The sequence below is a fragment of the Monodelphis domestica genome, chromosome 4, assembly GCF_027887165.1.
Source record: "Monodelphis domestica isolate mMonDom1 chromosome 4, mMonDom1.pri, whole genome shotgun sequence".
Taxonomy (NCBI): Eukaryota; Metazoa; Chordata; class Mammalia; order Didelphimorphia; family Didelphidae; genus Monodelphis; species Monodelphis domestica.
The window spans coordinates 415,001,021-415,021,670 of record NC_077230.1 but is presented as its reverse complement, the minus strand read 5'-3'; the positions used below and the strand labels follow the sequence as shown (position 1 = coordinate 415,021,670).

General features: G+C 50.9%; 1 protein-coding gene across 2 annotated transcripts; it reads right to left on the bottom strand.

Annotated features, from left to right (window-relative positions):
* Window positions 1-8,800: 8,800 nt before the first annotated feature.
* On the bottom strand, window positions 8,801-19,870 carry MXRA8 (matrix remodeling associated 8). 2 transcript variants are annotated; one of them, XM_007481081.3, is made up of 11 exons: window positions 19,609-19,870; window positions 19,276-19,493; window positions 18,190-18,213; window positions 17,509-17,808; window positions 17,198-17,299; window positions 16,537-17,025; window positions 13,921-14,079; window positions 13,567-13,597; window positions 13,346-13,422; window positions 13,056-13,133; window positions 8,801-11,867 (listed from the first exon to the last, which is right to left on the bottom strand). In XM_007481081.3, exons 2-11 carry the CDS (start codon window positions 19,325-19,327, stop codon window positions 11,842-11,844), a joined length of 1,338 nt encoding a protein of 445 aa, XP_007481143.1. In that variant the 5' UTR covers window positions 19,328-19,493; window positions 19,609-19,870; the 3' UTR covers window positions 8,801-11,841. The 2 variants fall into 2 exon arrangements, with proteins under 2 accessions (XP_007481143.1, XP_056652020.1); XM_056796042.1 differs by lacking the exon at window positions 8,801-11,867 and having other exon boundaries at window positions 12,589-13,133.
* Between the last annotated feature and the right edge of the window lie 780 nt (window positions 19,871-20,650).

The following is a 20,650-nucleotide window of genomic DNA, read 5'->3' as shown; positions in this document are numbered from 1 at the left end:
ATACTCGCCCTTAACTCCCTGATGCAGCAAAGATAAAATGGGATCCTATTTGTTAGACTGTTTGGAAAGCACTTAGCCCTGCCGCTGCCTGGAAAGAGTAGAGGAAGCACAAGAACTGAGGGTTCTGCCCTCCCATCATGGAAGCTCCCTCCGCTGATACAGACAGGCAAATCTGGCTATTGGCTGGAATCCCCAGAGTCCCCCCCTGTGGGGACGTCCACCTTCCTCACTCCCTTCCAGCTCCCTTCAGAGAAGCCAGAAGCCCTTTCCCCATCCCTGGGCTTATTAGTGCTTTCTCCCCTGAGAGGAGGGGGCAGAGAGTTTGGAAGGGAAAAGGACATTCTTACATTTAAACATGCAATATTTGTAGACACGCATACACCCATACATGTACATGTGTGTACACGGATTTAGATTTAAAATAAAATTTAAATACTAACTTTCTCAGTATCTGTATATACAGATATGTATACATATGTACAGGTATAGGTTTGTATGTGGATACACAGTGTACATGTATATACATGTAGGTTCAAAATTGTTTAAACTAAAAATAAAAATTTACTATATTTCATCTACATGTGTATGTGTGTCTGTATATGTGTTACATATAACACATGCGTGTACAATACTTGGAATGTAAAATAAATTTAATCGTAGCAACATATGTTTCTATAAACACATGTGTATATGTACATGTGTAGGTGTGCATATAGGTGCACATGTATATATAATATACATATGTATAAGAACTAGAACAGAATGTTTTAAAATAATAGCTACACATGTATACACATGTTTGTAGATGTACATACCTGTGTGTATATATATACACACGTGTATAAGAATTTAGAACTGAAGATAAAACTGTAAAATTCTAGCAATCGATGTATCTATATACGTGTGTATATGTGTACATGCCAGTGTGTATAGATGTGTACATATGTGTTGTGAACTTAAAATTATCTTTACAGTGTGTACAATAATTTGGAATTGAAAATAAAAATTAATAACACTATATCTACATACATGTATATATTTTATGTACAAGAATTTGGAGCTAAAAATAGAAATTTAAAATACTAGTTATATATGTAGCTATATGTGTGTAGATGTACATGCCTGCACATACATGTTTATACATATATAGGTGCAAGAAAACTGAAGATAAAAATGTAAAATAATAGTTCTATGTATATCTACATGTATGTATATATGTACATGCCTGTACATGCATGTATATACCACACATGCATAGGTACAAGAAATTAGAACCAAAGATAAAATTAAAATGATAGCAATATGTATCTATCTACACATGTGTATATATACATGCCTGTACATATGTGTGTTGCTATATATGTATATTTTGAGAATTTGGAACAGAAAACAAAAATTTTAATAATATGTGTATCCATGTCACAAATGTGTGTATTTGCATGTGTATGGATTACATGTGTGTATCCATATATGTAAGAATTTGGACTTGAACATTAAAAAAAAATTTTTTTAACCCTTACCTTCCATCTTGGAGTCAATACTGTGTATTGGTTCCAAGGCAGAAGAGCAGTAAGGGCTAGGCAATGGGGGTCAAGTGACTTGCCCAGGGTCACACAGCTGGGAAGTGTCTGAGGCCAAATTTGAACCCAGGACCTCCCGTCTCTAGGCCTGGCTCTCTGAACATAAAATTTAATAAGAAAAAATATCTATATGTGTATCTATATTTCTATGTGGATATGTGTGTGGATATATACAACTTAAAAGTTTACAAGGAGCTTTACAAATATTGTTTTATTTGATCCTCACAGCAAAATCCCTGGGAGGGAAGTGTTGTGATTATTATTCCCATTTTACAGATGAGAAGACTGAGGCAGATGGAGATCAAGGGACTTGCCCAGGGTCACACCCTCAGTAAGTAGTTCTTGACTCCAGGTTCAGCCTCTGTCCACAGCACCACCCAATAACAAGAAAAACTAGCCCTTAGCTGGGCACTCCTCTTGGTCTCTAAAACTCTGAAGGGAAGACAAGGCATTCACCTGCTGTGGGAGATCATCCCCCATCCACGTGCAATCGTGGCCCGAGCGTCTGCCTTATCTGGTACCTCATTTGACCCTCACAACAATCCGGGGGGGAGGGCAGGAGGAAGAGCCTGGGACTTTTCAAATCTTCCCAGTGAGGAAACTGAGGCAGAGAAAGTCCCATGACTTGCCCAGGGTTACCTAGCTGGACAAATCCCATCCAAAGGGTTCCAGACTTCATCTAAAACTCACACCACTAAGCCACCCAGCCGTTTCTGGTCCCAAACCTTGCCCCAAACTTCCATAGCAAAGGTGGGGAACTGTGGCTGCCAACTGACCACTGCATAGGATGGCAGACTTTTCCCATGTGTTGGTTAGTTTCACTAAACTGCTCACTTTCCCTGTTTTGTTTTGTTTTGTTTTTATTCTAAAGAATGGCTTCCTGGGAGGGAGGGGGAAGGATGGATTGGGGTATGTGGGAGGAGTACAAACAGAAGAGACCTATTAAAATGATCTTTTCAAAAGAAACGGCATTCTACAGTTGATTTACACGTCTTTGGATGGCCTCATGTGCACACATGTTGTATAGCACAGAAGAATGTAGAGTCCTCTAGAGCAGCAGGGTCTGCCTCATTTTTTTGTGAAGGTGTGAAAAGTGCATTACAAAATGCTTAATCCTTCCTAGCCGAGTGACCCTGGGCAAGTCACTTAACCCCCACTGACTAGCCCTTATTTCTCTTCTGCCTTCAAACTAATACACATTATTAAGATTGGAGGTAAGGGTTATGAGAGAGACAGAGAGACTGAGAAAGAGACAGAGAGAAGGAAAGGAGGAAGGAATAGAGAAAGAAAGAAAGAGGGGGGAGGGACAGAGGGAGGAAGGGAGGAAGGAAGGAAGGAAGGAAGGAAGGAAGGAAGGAAGGAAGGAAGGAAGGAAGGAAGGAAGGAAGGAAGGAAGGAAGGAAGGAAGGAAGGAAGGAGGGATGGAGGGAGGGAGGGAGGGATGGAGGGAGGAGGGAGGAAGGAAGGAAGGAGGGAGGGAGGGAGGGAAGGAGAGAAGAAAGGAAGAAAGGAGAGAGGGAAGGAGGGAAGGAGGGAAGGAAGGAAGGAAGGAAGGAAGGAAGGAAGGAAGGAAGGAAGGAAGGAAGGAAGGAAGGAGGGAAGGAGGGAAGGAGGGAGGGAGGGAGAGAAGAAAGGAAGAAAGGAGAGAGGGAAGGAGGGAAGGAGGGAAGGAAGGAAGGAAGGAAGGAAGGAGGGAAGGAAGGAAGGAAGGAAGGAAGGAAGGAAGGAAGGAAGGAAGGAAGGAAGGAAGGAAGGAAGGAAGGAAGGAAGGAAGGAAGGAAGGAAGGAAGGAAGGAAGGAAGGAAGGAAGGAAGGAAGGAAGGAAAAGACAATCCATACTCATTGAATTGTCTTAGAGGATTGATTGTGAGGGACAAGGGGAGGTTAATAGATAGATGTGCCTGTGGTCCCACAGCCAGTATCTGAGATAGGACTAGAACCCAAGTCTCCCTGTCTCTAAGGCAGGTCTCTCATCCACTTGTAAATGATGAAAGTTCGTTTTTATACAAAACCACTTTAAAAATTGTTTTCTCTATTTCTATGTTTGTTTTGTGAATGGTTACATGTGGCATTAAAACACACACACACACACACATACACACACACTCCAAGCCTGTGTGGCACTGATGTAGGCACTACTCACCCCGTTACTAAAAACAGCTGGAATTTATATAGCACTTGGAGAGGCAGCTGTGACTCAGTGAAGAGAGAAATGGGCCTAAAGACCTGAGTTCAAATTCAGCTTCAAACACTTCCTAGCTGTGTGACCCTGAGCAAGTCATTTAACCATCTTTGCTTAGCTCTTACCACTCTTCTGTCTCAGAATTGATACTAAGACAGAAGGTAAGTGTTTAAAAAAAGGAGGGTCTATCTAACTCCATCCCAGCACTTAGTCTGGCATATAGGAAAAGGAATATTTTTTCATTCATTCATTCATGCATTCCTTTACTCATACACCACACACCCAGACTCTCCTAGGAGGAAAATGGTTTTTAGTAGGTTCTTAAGGGGAGCCCCGAACTTCTCTGCCTTCAGCCGGGGTCAGGGCAACTAGTCCTTGCTCCAATCATCCCAGATGAGGCAGGCAGCTTGGGCAGGGAAGCAAGAGGGCTCAGACTTGGAGGCCACCAGAACTGGGTTGAATCTTGCCTTTGACTCCTACTGGCTTTGAGACTATGGACAAGTCACTTCACCTGTCAGCCTCTGGCATCACTCTAAAATGCAGAGATGGTGTGTGGTTGTGCTTTAGCCTAGGGGGGATCATGGGTGCTTGCAGTTCCCTTACTACCAAAAGACAGGACCCAGTGACTCTCTGGAAGTCCTCCATGGCTGTCAAAAACACCATGCAAGGAGGGAAGGGGCAGTCCTGAGACCTGCTTGAGCAGACAAGTGAAAGGGCATCGCTGCCACCCAAAGGGAAAATGGAAGCAAAGATTCCCTCCTTCTGGGGAACTACAGAGTGGAAGGTGGTCCACACACTTGGCAAAGAAACCCACCCTAACTTGAATAAACTGCTTCTCTCTCTCTCTCTCTCTCTCTCTCTCTCTCTCTCTCTCTCTCTCTCTCTCTCTCTCTCTCTCTCGCCCTCCCTCCCTCTGTCTGTCTGTCTCTGTCTCTCATTCTCTTTCTCTCTATCTCTGTCTCTTTCTCTCTGTCTCTATCTTTCTCTGTGTATGTCTCTCTTTTTCTCTTTCTTTCTCTCTGTGTGTCTCTGTCTCTTTTTCTGTCTCTCTTTCTCTCCTCTGTCTGTGTGTCTCTCTTATTCTCTTTCTCTCTCATTCTCTTCCTGTCTCTGTCTTCCTCTCTGTATCTCTCTCCTCTGTCTCTGTGTCTCTGTGTGTCTCATTCTCTTTCTCTCTCATTTTCTTTCTCTTTGTCTCTGCCTTTCTCTGTGTGTGTCTCTCTGTCTGTCTCTTTTTTTCTCTGTGTCTCTCTCCCCTGTCTCTGTGTCTCTCTGTGTGTCTCTCATTCTCTTTCTCTCTGTCTCTGTCTTTCTCTGTGTGTGTGTCTCTCTCTGTCTCTGTCTCTCTTTTTCTCTCTCTGTCTCTGTCTCTCTCCTCTGTCTCTGTGTCTCTTTCTCTCTCTCTGTCTCTGTCTTTCTCTTGCTGTGTCTCTCTGTGTCTCTGTCTCTCTTTTTCTGTCTTTCTCTCCTCTGTCTCTGTCTCTCTTTTTCTGTCTTTCTCTCCTCTGTCTCTCCGTGTCCCTCTGCCTCTGTCTCTCTCAAATCTTTGTTATAAAGGATGGCAAAATGTGAAGAGGAGAGGAGGGATATACTTGGAAAAGAAGGTGAAATAAAGATAAAATCTATCCATGCCAATAAGGTTAAAAAGGAAGAAATGTAGGCAGTCATGCAGTCTTGATTTGGCCAATTTCACAGTTGTGATGATGGAAAATCCTGTGGACAAACTGGATTGATTGAATGAATGAATGAAAGATGGTTCCGTATTTACTATATTTTTTACATCTCCAGCACTTAGTCATTTTAGTTACACCCAACTCTTTGTGACCTCATTTGGGGTTTTCTTGGCAAATGACTCCAACAAGGTAAATAGAAAGGGGGAAAAAAGGAAATTCAACTCCATCTAATTTCAGTGACCAAGCTTGATCTTACCCCATCAATCCATCAATCAATACTCATTTATTAAGCACCTACAACGCCAGGCCCTGGGACTGCCTTAGGCTTTGAGGATCTAAGTACAAAGAAGGAAACAATACCTGCTCGGGCTCTAAGGGAGGAGACAAGGACGTCTCAGTACATACAGCATAAATATAACGCGAATAAACACGCATGGTTCAGGAAAATGACTCTCCTCTCCTTACTGGGGAAGCGGGGCCTCTGGATGTGGAACTCGGCAGAGCCTGGCTGCCGGAGCTCCCTCCTATAGTGGTTAATTTCACAGATCGCCGGCTCTGGCCCTTTTTGCTTTTCTGTTTTCTCTGTGGTCACAAAGGATGGCGCTTGGGCCAGGGGAGGAGAGAGCAGAGGTCTATTTGGAAAAGAAAGTGATGCCAAAACAAAAGCTGTTCATTTCCCGGGGGGAGGGGAGGGGGGGATGCCCTGACGCCGCCGGGATCCTGTCCCCAGACTAGAGCCCTCCTGCCCGCAGGGACACTGAGCACAGGCTGCTTTGGGCGGATGGAGCCTGCTTTCGCCTCCAGCGCCAGGGATCTGCAGCTCCGGCCACTAGGGGGAGACAGGAGAGCTAGAAATGGAGCTTCACGGGGAGATTGAGGGGACAGCCAAGGGATTCTGTCCTCTTGATTGCAGAGCCGTGGGGGGGGGGGGGGAGCCCCGATCCTTAGGGAAACTGGGCTCACAAACATTAAGCTGGAAGAGCCCCTCAATACTAGTTTTTTAAAAACCCTGCCTTTCTGCCTTACTAACAACTCAGGCAAATGGGGTTAAGTGACTTGCCCAGGGTCACTCAGCTAGGAAGTGTCTGAAGTTAGATTTGAACCCAGGTCCTCCCTGACTCCATGCCTAGTGCCATTCAGCTGCCCCATCTTGTTTTACAAATGGAGAAACTGAGGCCCAGAGAGCAAGAGTAATTTAGCTAGGGTCACACAGGATCCAAACCCACACCCTTTGACTACAAAGTCACTGTCCTTTGGAACAGACTATTCACTCACTCACTCGCCCAATCAATAATCGTTTCAGGAACCGTCATATGCCCTATCCTGTGCCAAGCACTGGGGGTACAAAGACAAAAGTGAGAAAAGAAAACAAAAGCTCCGAGCCCTTGGCCACAGACGCCCCTCTGTGTGCACACACAGAACTCTTTGGACCTGGGGGCCTTCCAACCCTGGAAACTCTGCTGTCTGAAGGGAAAAATACTGTAAACAGCGAAACCTCAGAAACTCTGGCGGCCCACGTCACCAGCCTGGAATCTTGGAAGCCCAGAAATTCAGGAGAATGGGGACAAAGAAGCCTGAAAGCCGAAAGGCCTGCAAAAGCAGAGACCCAGGACCTCAAGGATCTGGGGGCTGAAGACCCAGAAACCCTGGGGGAGCCCAGAGAGAAGCTAAGAGCCAACGGCCCAGGACATGAGGAAGTCAGATGCCTGAAAGCATCGGGTGCAAGGAACCAGAGGCTCAGGAACCCAGCAGAACGGGGGAATCCAGAGACAAGAGATCCAGAAACCCAGAGACCGAGGAGCTCAGGGGACCAGGAGCCCCCAAATCTGGGAGTCCAGGAGACCCAAATTTCATAGAACTGCTGCCATAATAATTCAGGGCCCCACAGATCCAGGAGCCCAGAGGCCCAAGATTCAGAGACCTGGGAACCCAGGGGCCCAGGAGCTAAAGGAATGCTTATTGGCCTCAGCAAGTTGGGGGGAGTTTGGGATCACAGTCCCTTCCCCCATCCTACTAGCTGTCTGGGACAGGAAGAGCATGAGTCAGGTCATGGATCCTGCTGGATTTCTGCTTCCCCCAGAGCGTAGCCTGTTTGTACCTCTCCTAACCAGCCACATACTTAAAAATAAGTAAATAAATAAACCCTTGCCTTCCATCTTAGAATCAATACCATGTATTGGTTCCAGGGCAGAAGAGTGGTAAAGGCTAGGCAATGGGGGTCAAGTGACTTGCCCAGGGTCACACAGCTGGGAAGTGTCTGAGGCCAGATTTGAACCCAGGATGTCCCTTCTCTGGGCCTGGGTCTCCATCCCCTGAGCCTCCTAACTATCCCTAGCCAGATACATTTTCAAGCAGCCAGATCTGGGGGCTAATGTGGGTGGGTGGATTCAGGGCACATTTAGTCTCCCCAAAGACTCAGGATGGGAGTTGGTACTTCTGTCTGATCTAATCCAACAAGTAATTATTAAATGATTCTATATGCTGGGTACTGGGGACAAAGCCTAAAAAATGGCCCCTATCCTTAGTGATCCTTCAGAGCTTCCCGTCCTCACTTGTTCTCCAGCATTTAACTTTCCTCTACTTTTCTTTCTGTTTTTCTATATTTCTCATGGTGACTATTTCTATTTCTGTCAAGGTCCAGACCTTTGTCTCTGGGCACAAAATACTTAATCTGTCGTTCAAGAACTTCCTGGCTCCAACCTAATCTAGGCATGCCTTTGTCCTTCCCTTCTCATAAATACCACCTCATCTCCCCTGCTCACAGCGCTCTTCCTCCCTCTCTCTCTCTGTCTCTCCCTCTCCCTCTCCCTGTCTGTCTGGCTCTCCCTCTCCCTCTCCCTCTCTCTGGACCATCCACAAGATTCTTTCTCTTTCAATTAATCCCCACTTTCAAAATTGTACTCCTGTTCAAAGAATAGCCCAAGACTCTCTCCCTCCAGGAAGCCCCCATGATTCCTCTAGTCCTGATGGATGATCTCTCTCCCCTTCGCCTGATAGCTCCCAGAGGGAAGACACCAGTAAGAACTGCCTGAGAGGGAAGGTCGTTAAAATCTGGATGAGGATCAAGAGTGGGAAGGGAGTACAATCTTGTTCTGCCAAAGTCAGAGCAGCTTAATAGGGATGAGACAACACTGGGGGAGAGGAAGGAATGGGGCATGGTGATGCCATCTGGAGATAGGTGGAGACAGATGACAGACGATAAGGCCAGGCAGGTCCTCTTCATCACAGGTGTAGTGGCAGCTCCAAGCAGGGCTGGAATTCCAAGGTGGCAAGGCTGGAGATCCATGGCAATTGGACTGGAAATCCAAGATGGTAGCCCCCATGACACTGGCTTTCAGTGGCAACACTGAGAGAGAGGCTGAGACCACAGGTACCTTTGGTCTTTATTGTCTCCATTACTATGACGTAGATGAAAAATATACAGGATGATATATTGGAAGGAGGAGAGAATGATTGACCAACCGTGGGGTCAGTGGAGTCCAAATCAAGAAATGTGAGATGGTGGCACCAAGGCACACAGGCCAAGGGAAACCCATCCCTGCATCAACTGCCCTGCACAGTAGTCAGGAGTGGAAGCCGATCACCATACTCCAGCCTCTTCCCCATACCAACTGACAGGAGTTCTGATTGGTGAATGATGGGATAGAGGAAGGAAAGGGCCATCGTGGACAGGAGGAAGAGGATGATAGAGCTGGGGATGGAGAATTCCTGGTTTCCTTCATGACTCATTCAGTCAAGAAGCAACTTCTGCTGAGACCTTGCCCTTATCCCCTTGGGCTTCCAGGACCTCTTCTCCAAGGTTACCATGTCTCTGACTTGTAAATATCCTGTACATACCCATGTATGTACATGTATTCTCCCTTAGAATGTAAACTCCTCAAGAGTTGTCAGTTATGAAGCTCCTACTATGTGCCAGGTACTCTCCTAAGTCCTAGGAATATAACGGAAGGCAAAAACCAATCTTTGCCCTTGCGGGGCTTACCATCTAATGGGGGAGGTCTTTCATACAGAAACCCTAGAGTCTAGCACACTGCCTGGCACATAGTAGGTGCTTAATAAATTGTTTGTTCATTGATAAAGGAGGAAAGTCCAACACCTCTCCAATTCACTTTGGAATCTCTGTGGGAACAGTCTCACAGCTTTGAGTACCAGGCAGATGGAGCCAAGGTGGGTGGAGGATGTGGTCACCTATGAACCAGTTCTGAGCATCCTCCCTCCTCTCCCAGCCATCAGTAACTAGGTCTTTGGAGAAAAGGAGGACTAATCTCCAAATGGTCATTCCAAACGAAGTTAGGGATAGCATAGAACATTCCCAAACACCAGGTAATAACAGGAAAATCCAGATAACCCAGAGATAGTGCAGCTGGCCAGGCCCCAGTGATCATAGAACCTACCTATGTGGAATAAATTACGGGATGCTTCACTCCTGCCTGGCACAACAGGGAATCAGCCTGTCCTTAGCCCCCAGGGACTGAGATTAGGGATGGAAGAAAGGACCTTCGGACGTTAATTTTGCCACCGATAGCCCATAAAGTAAATGAGAGTCAGATCGTTGAAAGATGCCTACACTGAATTGCTAAAGGGTTTCTGGGGCTGTGATGAGGGGAACTGGGGGAAAAAGATGCCTTCCAGGACCTGCCCATAGCTGGGCCACTCCACTCCCCTCTGGGTTGCCAGAAATGGGATTTGCAATGGGGGAGAGGAGAGAAGTTTCCACTCTCCAATGACCCAAAGTAAACCCTGAACCATCCATCCCTCCCAGCTCCTCTCCTCCTGGGGGAAGCCCTGCTTCAAGTTCTGGAGCTCCCCATTCAGTCATTCCCTTCTCCTCTCATCCTCTCCCATCCACCATCTGAGAGTCCATCCTCCCTCCCCACCCAGGGACCCCTTCCTAATAAACCGTTTCTGAAACACAAATTAGCGGGAGATTCCAAACCAGGAAAATGAGAATTGTCAGCATCTCCCCCTCCTCCCTTTCTTTCTTCCCTCCCTGACTCTGCATCCATTCTGCAACTTGGCAACTTCCTTCCTTCCTTCCTTCCTTCCTTCCTTCCTTCCTTCCTTCCTTCCTTCCTTCCTTCCTTCCTTCCTTCCTTCCTTCCTTCCTTCCTTCCTTCCTTCCTTCCTTCCCTCCTTCCCTCCTTCCTTCCCTCCCTTCCTCTCTCCTTTCTTCCTTCCCTCCCTCTCTCCTTTCTTCCTTCCTTTCTTCTCTCCCTCCCTCCTTCCTTCCTTCCTTCCTTCCTTCCTTCCTTCCTTCCTTCCTTCCTTCCTTCCCTCCCTCCCTCTCTCCTTTCTTCCTTCCTTTCTTCTCTCCCTCCCTCCTTCCTTCCTCCTTCCTTCCTTCCTTCCTTCCTTCCTTCCTTCCTTCCTTCCTTCCTTCCTTCCCTCCTTCCTTCCCTCCCTTCCTCTCTCCTTTCTTCCTTCCCTCCCTCTCTCCTTTCTTCCTTCCTTTCTTCTCTCCCTCCCTCCCTCCCTCCCTCCTTCCTTCCTTCCTTCCTTCCTTCCTTCCTTCTTTCCTTCCTTCCTTCCTTCCTTTCTTCCTTCCTTCCTTCCTTCCTTCCTAGCCTCTAATTTCTTTCCTAAGTCAACTCCCTAGGAGTTTTGTCAATGAAAAGGCTTTCCAAAGGGTTCCTCCAGAGCTCCGTTTCACTTGGCAGAGCAGCTCCTTCTTCCATCGCTGCTCCCACGGCCACAGCCAAAGTCACAAAAACGAGGGCTCAGAAGAGGAGGAAGAAAGAGGCCCAGTTGGGGGAATCGGGGTACAGTGGGGCAGAGAGGTTCTAGGCTTCAAGAACACCAAGCCTTGTTCCAGCAACCAGAGCCAAGGCTAGAGGGGAAAGAAGGTGTAGCAAGGGCAGAGCTGGCACGATATGGCCTGGGCACGGGCTGCTGGCAGGGATGGAGGGAGCTGTTTAAAATGTGTGAAGAAGGGTCCGTGAGACCAGCCCTCGCTGGTAGAGTTCCCAGCTTGTAGAGAATTGGGGGACATCACAGAGCACCACGTCCCACTCACAAGGCACCCGTCGGGACATGTGTTGGTCCATTGGTGGGAAGGGTGAGCAGAGCATAGGGGCAAAGCACCCCAGAAGAGACACCGCCCTGAGAGTTCCCAGGGAGCAAGGGACGCTTTGAATGTGGGCACAGAGGGAGGGTCCAGCCCTGAGCCTCTGGGGCTGAGGGGAAAGTGGGACGTGGGCGATCCAACAGAAACGGGGCTTCTCACCCCCAAACTCACCCCATCCTGGTGGCCAAGATCCAATCAAACCCCAAAGAGAGCGGGACCTGCCGCAGGGGTGGGCCAGACCAGATGGAAGTCCTGGGTGAGTGGGAGGAGGCCACGATGGGGACCCCAGGGGCAACGATGGGGAAGCGGAATCTTCTGAGGATGGGCCGGATGCCGGACTCTTCATTTGCAATATTCCTTCCGGAACTCTAGACACCAAAGGAGGAAAAAAATGGAGACTGGCTCCAGCCAAAGCCTGGGTTGGTCTCCCCCCATCTTCACATAGCTTATGTATTTTATAATATTATACACACACATAGAGCTTTCAGATTCTTTTGAGTCCCTTCCCTTCTCTCTTAGTATCAGTTCGAAGACAAAAGATCTGTAAAGGCTAGGCCATTGGAGGTTAGTGACTTGCCCAGGGTCACACAGCTGGGAAAGCCACATTTGAACCCAGGTCCTCCAGACTCGAGGCCCAGCCACCTACCTAGCTGACTGGCTTTGAGAAGTTTCAAGTATAAATGAGCTCCTTTGAGCTTGACATATCCAGGGGAGGGAGGTACGACTCAACCTCATTTCTCCAGGGAGAAAAATGGAAATGTAATGAGTCTTAGAGAGATTAAGTGATTTGTTCAGGGTCACAACCCCTAGTAAATGTCTGAGATGGAATTTGAACCCCCAAGTTGACTCTGGGTCCAGGGCTCAATCCATTGCACCAGACTGCCTCAAATCGGGGAGCCTGTCTACACTGGCTCACGGGACGGCCACTGGGCCATATCCGGGCCATGCTTGTCTTGAGTTTGGCCCACTGTGAGGAACAAGAGAGCAAAGGACCCCAAGGAAGATACTGCCCTGACTTGTGGATGGAAGTAAAGCACAGGGCTGGGTTCAAATCCCAACTCAAATCAATAATAATAATAACAACTAGCATTTATAGAACATGTTAAGGTTGACAAATTTACTTTGGGAAGTAGATGCTACTATTAGCCTCATTTTTTTATAGATGAGGAAACTGAGATAGAGGGTAAGAGACTTGCCCGGGGTCTTACAACTATCTGAAACAGGATTCGAACTCAGATCTTCCTGACGCCAGTCCCAGAACTCTAACCACTGCACCACCTCTGTCTGCTGTTTTCTGCCTTTGTGACCTGTAACGAATCAACTGTCTCTGGCACTCAGCTTTTTCCTCTGTAGAATGAGGGGTTTGGACCACATTTTATCCTCCCTGGGTCCCTGAGGTCTAAAGCTGGACCCTCCCTCTGTGCCCGGGTCAGAGCCTTCCTTCCCCTCTTCCCTGCTCCCCCATTTTTCCTCTGGGGTCCTTTCCCCCCAATGGACCAAGGAATCACGCCCCAGCTGCACACACACAGACGTGCACACAGGCACCGGTCTCTCACCCCTGTCTAAGTCGATGTTTTTGGCTGGGACTCCCAAGGCCAGCTCCACTTGCTCCTTCAGGATGTTGTTTTTATAATCTGGGAGGGAGAAGGAGGAGAGCCATAAGAGCTCATATCACCCCAGGAGATGACGGGGGACAGCCCTATCCAGGGACAGCGGCTGTGGCCAAAGCGCTTGGGTTTCAGAGAAGAGCTGTAGAAACCATTTGTATCTCCCCACAGAATCCAGACAGGCTTTGTGCCTCAGTTTCCCCTCTCCCTCCAGGGGAGCATGTTCCCCCTTTCCCTACCCAGCCTGATGTCCTCGCTCCTAAGCTGAGACAAATCAGCTGAATCTGCTGAAAACTCCTTCAAATTAACATCTTTCCTGGAAAGGGGAGAGGTAGAGACAGGTTAGCAATGGGGGGGGGGGCGGACAACGGGGTGGGGGGGGCAGAAAGGGAGGAAGAGGCCCAGGGGATTCCGACAGTCCTCTGGTGGCATCGGGGGCCATAGAGGTAGCCACACTCACCCGCCAGACTTCTTCACATCGTAGGCGTAGCCTGGGGGAGGAAGACAAAGGGAAGAGGGGCTCATTCCTTGCCCTGGTCCTGCCATCGCCAGTCCCAGTCTTGTAGACCCTGGCAGGGAGCAGCAGGACTCTCTGTCTGGCCCAAGGAAGCAAACTCGTGCCCTGCTCTGGCCAAGAAGGCCTTCCTCCACTGTAACCCCAATTCCTCTGCTCTAACCTGGGCCCATGTCCTGTCCCTTTCCTGATTCGGCCCGGGGGAGGCTCGGAAGTGTCCCTGAGGGGAGACGGTGACCAGGAAGGCAGCCCAGAAAGATGAGGGAGGCAGAGGAGCCCAGCAAGGCTCCTGGGACTCACCTCTGTGCCGCCGATGACGCGTGGCGAGGACCACGGTGATGAGGAGAAGGATGAAGAGTAGCAAGGTGGCCAGCACGTATCCCAGCTGCTGAAAGAAGTGTGCCCGGCTTTCCGGGATGATGACATTGATGACGTTGTGGCCTTGGACCACCGGCGGATCTAAAAAATGAGCCTTAGGAATTAGGGGTTCTAGTCTGGAACACGGACTCAGAGCACGCAAGTCTGAACAACTCTGAACCAATCTGAGACTATGAGGCCTGGGGGTCAGCTCAGAACTCAAAACCCAGAGCTTGGAGTCCAGAACACAGAACTCCACCTAACATTCATCCCAGTACAGGGAACTCGAAACTCCGCCTAAAATGGAGCCCAGAACTTGGAATCCAGAACTCAAATGGACAATCCAGGATCTGGAACCCAAAGGTTGAAATTCAGAATTTAGGATTCATAATCCAGATCTTCAAATGGACAATCTAGGATCTGGAACCCAAACACTGAAATTCAGAACTTAGAATGCATAATCCAGATCTTGAAGTCCAAAAGCCAGCCTAAAATGGAGCCCAGAACTTGGAACCCAGAACTCAAATGGACAACCCAGGATCTGAAACCCAAAGGTTGAAATTCAGAATTTAGGATTCATAATCCAGATCTTCACATGGACAATCTAGGATCTGGAACCCAAACATTGAAATTCAGAACTTAGAATGCATAATCCAGATCTTGAAGTCCAAAAGCCAGCCTAAAATGGATCCCAGAACTTGGAATCCAGAACTCAAATGGACAATCCAGGATCTGAAACCCAAAGGTTGAAATTCAGAATTTAGGATTCATAATCCAGATCTTCAAATGGACAATCTAGGATCTGGAACCCAAACATTGAATTTTAGAACTTAGAATGCATAATCCAGATCTTGAAGTCCAAAAGCCAGCCTAAAATGAATCCCAGAACTTGGAACCCAGAACTCAAATGGACAACCCAGGATCTGGAACCCAAAGGTTGAAATTCAGAATTTAGGATTCATAATCCAGATCTTCAAATGGACAATCTAGGATCTGGAACCCAAACATTGAAATTTAGAACTTAGAATGCATAATCCAGATCTTGAAGTCCAAAAGCCAGCCTAAAATGGATCCCAGAACTTGGAACTTGAAACTCAACCTAAAATTGAGCCCAGAATTGAAAATCCAGAACTCAAACTGACAACCCAGAATCTGGAACCCAAACGCTTGGAACTAAGAATTTATAATCCAGATCTTGAAGCCCAGGACTCATCCTAAAATTGAGCCCAGAACTTGGAACTCAGAACCTAGAATTCACTGGAACCTAGAACTTAAGGATCAGGATATCGATTATTGCTTTAGAGCTGCTTTACAAGTCTTCTGGCCCAACCCTCCTCATTTTGCAGGAAGAAACGGAGGCCCTATCTCTATGGCTTCTCTCTCCTTCCTCCATCCCGGGGCTCAGTCCAACTGCCTCAGAAGGTGTGGGGGCCACGACGTCCCCTCCCTGTGGCCCAAATCTCCCTCGTCCCCAGGCTGGCCCATGCCCAGGCCTGGTTCTCGAAGGGACAATGCCAGTCTCTATAGTCACCCTCATAAAAGCTGCCATTTGCCACAGCCCCACCCTCAGAGCCGGCTCGGGGATTTCGGGGCGGGCAGTCTCCCTCCTCCTTTCCCTTCTCCCCTGTTTTGCTTCGATTTTAAGAATGACCTTTATGTGAGAAGAAAATATGGAGTGGATGCCAAATGTCATTGGCTGGGGAAGAGGCAAGGAAGCAGCGAGGGAGAGGGGGAAGGAAAGAAGAAGGGGAGGGACTGGCCTCGTTTTTTCTGGGACGTACACCTGGAGCCAGCCGGGCCGGAGTCTTGCCAATGGAAAAACTGGGCTGCTCCCCAGACCTGCGGGGACACTCCTCAGCACCACCCCCACCGGAACCAGCCTTCTTCAGCCAGTGAAGCTGGGAGGAAGCTGAGCAATCACCCAGGCCAGCCCCTCACTCTACAGACAAGGCAGGCCAGGAGAGGTACCAAGTGTCAGAATGAGGATTTGAACTCGGACCTTCCTTACCTTTCATTTTAGAATCAATGTGATATTAGTTCCAAGGTAGGAGAGTGGTAAGGGCTGGGCAATGGGGCTTGTGACTTGCCCAGGGTCACCAGCTAGGAAGTGTCTGAGGTCAGATTTGAACTCTGGACTTCCGGTCTTTAGACCTGGCTCTCAATTCACTGAACCACCCAGCTGCCCCCAAACTCAGGTCTTCCACCTCCAGATTCGGGGGTCTCTCTACTGCCAGCTGGATGCCCACCTCAGGGCCAACCACTAGGTCTTGGAGGCTGGGCTCTCTCCTAAAAGGACATCTCTATGGTGCTTTGAAGTCTGTAAAGCCCTTTGTATATATGACCCCATTTACAACTTACTCGGGCTATTATTATGCCCATTTTACAGATGAAGAATTCCATCTCAGAGTTAGTGGCTCACTTGGTCTCAGAGACAGGATTTGAAGCAGATCCTCTCCCCCCAGGGCAGGGCTCTGTTCACTGGGCCACACTGCCTCTCCCAGGAAGGCTCTCCAATGCCCACTGCCCCCTCGAGGTCTGACCCCCAGAGACCCCACGTACCAGCAGGGGACGGGCTTCGGCTCTGGCTGGTACGGTTGCTGGGGGTGTCCTCAGGGGCTGGGGCAGGGCCTCGGGGTTCAGGCAAGGGCTCCGAGACGGCCAAGTGGAAGATGCGCCGCTCGTGGAGTCCGCAGTAGTGATGGTGCAGGTGACAGGAGTAGGTGCCCTCGTCCGCCCGCTCCAAGGGGTCGATGCTCAGGGAGAAGTCTCCCCGGGCAAAGGCATCCTTGCTGACCTCCATGCGGCTGTGCAGAAAGGGAGGGCCGTAGGCACGCCGCTCACCTGAGGCATACAGGTCCAGCAGGCGGTCAGCACGGTCATGAGGGACGCCCGGAGGCTGCCGGTCCCAGTGGACCACTTGCTGCTCCTCCTCTATGTGTCGTTCGGTCCACACCTGGGCTCTGTTCACACATGTCAGCAGCGCCGGGAAGCCCCTCTCCACCACCAGGACCTCCTTCTCGCCGTCCCAGTGGGCGCCAGCTTCCATGGCTGGAGGGGAGCAGAAGGCAGCTGGGGTCATGGTGGGGATCGGAGGGGACGTGGCGGGACCGTGGAAGTCTCGGGGGTCCCTGTGGCTGGCGGGGGAAGTGAGTGAGGCCACGCACACCTTCTGGGACCAGGGTCTTAGGAGAGGGACAAGGCAAGTTTCCGGGGCACTCACGGTCATCGGTGACCTGCAGACGAATGGCCAGGGTCTCGTAGAGGTGGCAGTAATGGTGGTGAAGGTTACAGGTGTACAAGCCTTCATCCTGCTCCTCCACAGCTGCCAGGCGCAGATAGGAGACAAGGGATGGAGATGGAGAGAAAAACTGGGGCTTCAAGCCCAACCAGGAAGGACTCGCTCTTCCACCTCCCTGCCCGCCACCCCCAGAGAACCACCGGAGCCCCTTCTAGATGGGGAAGGGCTTCCCTTCCTTCCACACTCCCTTCGCACCCCTGGCCAGAGCTATCCAGAACCCATCTCTTTCTTACAGCGGATGATCAGAGAGAAATTGCCATCCTGGAAGGCTGAGGGAGCCAGGAGGAGGCGGTTGTGGTCCCTAGAGGCATAGACGCGTTGCTCCCCGGCAGAATACATGTCCAGGAGTCGGCGTGGGGTGCTGCCAGGGCCACCACTCAGGTCCCAGTGGACCACTCGCTGCCGATCGTTCAGGCGGTCCTGCGTCCACACCATGCGGAGGCTTTGGCAACGCAGGAGAGCGCGGGCTCCGGCAGGCTGGCTCAGGCTAGCTTCGGACACCACCGTGCTGCCCCCTGACCCTGGAGGTGTGGCTGTGGGGCCAGAGAGAGGCAACTGGACTGAGGAAGGGTCAGTGAGCCTGAGTAGAGAATGCTCTGGGGTTTGGAGAGGGGCCTCATGGGCCTGGGGTGGTAAAGCGGAGAGGGGGCTTGTGCAGTTGGGAGAGCGTGTATGGGAGGGAGGGTACTCCACGAGGCCATCGGAGCCCCAGAGGGCTCGCAGCGGGGCTCAGAGGGCAATCAGGAGAGGAGGGGAGAAGGGATACCCCAGGAGGCCAAGGGGTCCTGAGGGAAGGATGTGGGGGGAAAGTCTCTCCCCATAGAGATACTGACAGGCTTTTGTGGCTGAGGAAGCTCTAGGGGGCTGTTGGGGGGGCAGGAACCAGTGTGCTAGTGGGAGAGTGGGGCGCTCACCTGAGAAGAGGTGGACACTGCAGGCTAGAAGGAAGGAAAGGGAGAATTATGGAATAAGGGGGAGGGCAGTGGCCAGGCTGAACACCCTCTCTTCTCAGCCTACTTGCTGGGGCCCTCTGGGGTCACAGGGTCCCACATTCTCTCCCCGGAGTGGCCTCAGGCCTGGGCCAGAGGAGGAGAAAAATGTGCCAGATCAGCAGGATGGAGTGTAGCCCTTGGCCAGATTTCCTTTCCCATTCTAGAGGCCGACCCAGCCAGGACTGCCTTTTCCCTAGACTTACCCCAGGATGCGATCCAGCCTCCAACCAAACCTGCCCTCATGCCCAGGGCTCCCCGTCCCCCTTTGCCAACAGGGCCCTGTACCCCCAGACAGGCACCTTTTCCCAGGCTGGTCTCAGCAAAGCCTTCCCTTCCCTGGAACCTCCTCTCCCCCCTAGCCCTGCACCCTTCCTCCCCCAACCTGCCTCAAGGCCGCCATCTCCTCTCCCCCCACCTCCCAGTCCCTCCAGCTGCCTTCTCCGTATACCTACTCTCTCCCCAAATCTGCCCACCCCACATCCATCCATTCCATCAAACCGTCTCCTCCCAGCCTGCCCCTCTGCCCAATATGGTCCATCCCCAGATCTTCCTCTTCCTTCTCCTCCCCCAAAGCCTAGCCCGCCCGCTGTGCCCCCGGGTTCTCCAGAACCTCTCTGGTGCCCCTCGTCCAGGCCCGGTCCTTGGTCTGTCTACCCCCAAAAGCATGCACCCAAAGGGAATTGGAGGTGCCCAGAGCAGGAGCATCCCCTCTTCTGTCAGGGACAGCTCAGAGGTGCCATTCCCGACTGCCCCGGGCTCCTGATCCACAGCCCAGGAACAGGGGGAGGGGGCAGAGGAAGAGGCTGCCAGGCTCTCACCCCCCCCAGCCCCTCCAGGGACAGAGAGAACCCTGCGGAGGGCATCTGTGTGTCTGCCAAGTCCTGCCCCCTGCCAGCTCCGGAGGGGAATAGCCGGGCTCCGGGAGCATCCTCCCAGCCCTCAGGGAACCCGGACCCCCTTTCCTCCTTCCCCAGCATCCCAGTCCTAGCCCCAGTGTGCAGCACTTACTCTGCAGGAGCAGGAGATGCCAGAGGAGGACTTTCCTGGGTAACTGCTCCATGTTGGCTCGGCCCCTGCCTGGCCTGCCTGGCTTGGGCTCCCCCTCACGGCTGCCTCTGCCTGGCTCTGGCTCTGACTGCTGGGCTCTCTAGCTCGGTCTCTCCCCGTCTCTGGGTCTCCCTCTGTTTCTCCTTCTCTGGGTCTCTCTGTCTCTTTGTCTCTCTCCCCTTGAAAAACAAGTGGAGACAGAGTTGTTTTCTGCCCCCACCCCTGGCCTGGCCTGGCCTGGCTATGACATCACTGAGCCCGCCTGGAGCTGGGCCCTGGGTCGGACAGACAGACCTGGCCCTGGGCTGCTCCTCCTCGAACTCCTGGCTTCCCCCTGGGGCCGCCAGGCTCCTCAGACTCCCCCTCCCAATTCACAGGAGGGAGGAGGTGGGAGAGGGCGGGGGCTCTGAGATTTCCCCCAGCTCCTCCTCCTCCCCTCAGCCCAGCTCCTCCTCCTCCTCCTCCTCCTTCAGCTGCAGCTGGGAGCAAGGGAACCCAGGCAACGTCCAGTAGGCTCTTTGCCCCACCCCTAGCCCAGCCTGGAGGGGCAAGCCTCTCCCCCTCCTCCCTCCCGACTCTCTGGGACAGAGCCCAGAGGCGCCATCCAAGGAGACCCAGCTCTGATTCAACTTAAAGCACTGGGCTCTCCATCAAAGGGGACCCAACTCTGATCTCTAAGTACTGGTCCCTCCATCAAAGGGGACCCAACTCTGATATCTAAGCACTGGTCCCTCCATCAGAGGGGACCCCAACTCTGATCTCCAAACATTGGTTCCTCCATCAGAGGGGACCCCAACTCTGATCTCCAAACATTGGTTCCTCCGTCAGAGGGGACCCCAACTCTGATCTCTAAGCACTGGTCCCTCCATCAGAGGGGACCCCAATTCTGATCTCTAAGCACTGGTTCCTCCATCAGAGGGGACCCCAACTCTGATCTCTAAGCACTGGTTCCTCCATCAGAGGGGACCCCAACTCTGATCTCTAAGCACTGGTCCCTCCATCAGAGGGGACCCCAACTCTGATCTCTAAGCACTGGTTCCTCCATCAGAGGGGACCCCAACTCTGATCTCTAAGCACTGGTCCCTCCATCAGAGGGGACCCCAACTCTGATCTCTAAGCACTGGTCCCTCCATCAGAGGGGACCCCAACTCTGATCTCTAAGCACTGGTTCCTCTGTCAGAGGGGACCCATCATCATCAGCCCTCAACTCTGACTTCCAAACCTCAAAGCCTCACCAGCCCAGTGAGCCCTAGCTCTGATCTCTGGGTACCAGCCTCTTCATCCAGATCTCAAAGTAAAAATCCATTCTCCACTCACTCAGACTGAAACTATTTTC

Bases quoted from the DNA above. Each gene is read 5' to 3' on its own strand.
- MXRA8 (XM_056796042.1), bottom strand. From the start codon at position 19,327: ATGGAGCAGTTACCCAGGAAAGTCCTCCTCTGGCATCTCCTGCTCCTG. The intron at 17,809-18,189 runs GTGAGCGCCCCA...CTGGCCCCACAG, and splicing joins CAGTGTCCACCTCTTCTCAG to CCACACCTCCAGGGTCAGGG. The intron at 13,423-13,566 runs GTGAGTGTGGCT...TCCCCTTTCCAG, and splicing joins GATGTGAAGAAGTCTGGCGG to GAAAGATGTTAATTTGAAGG.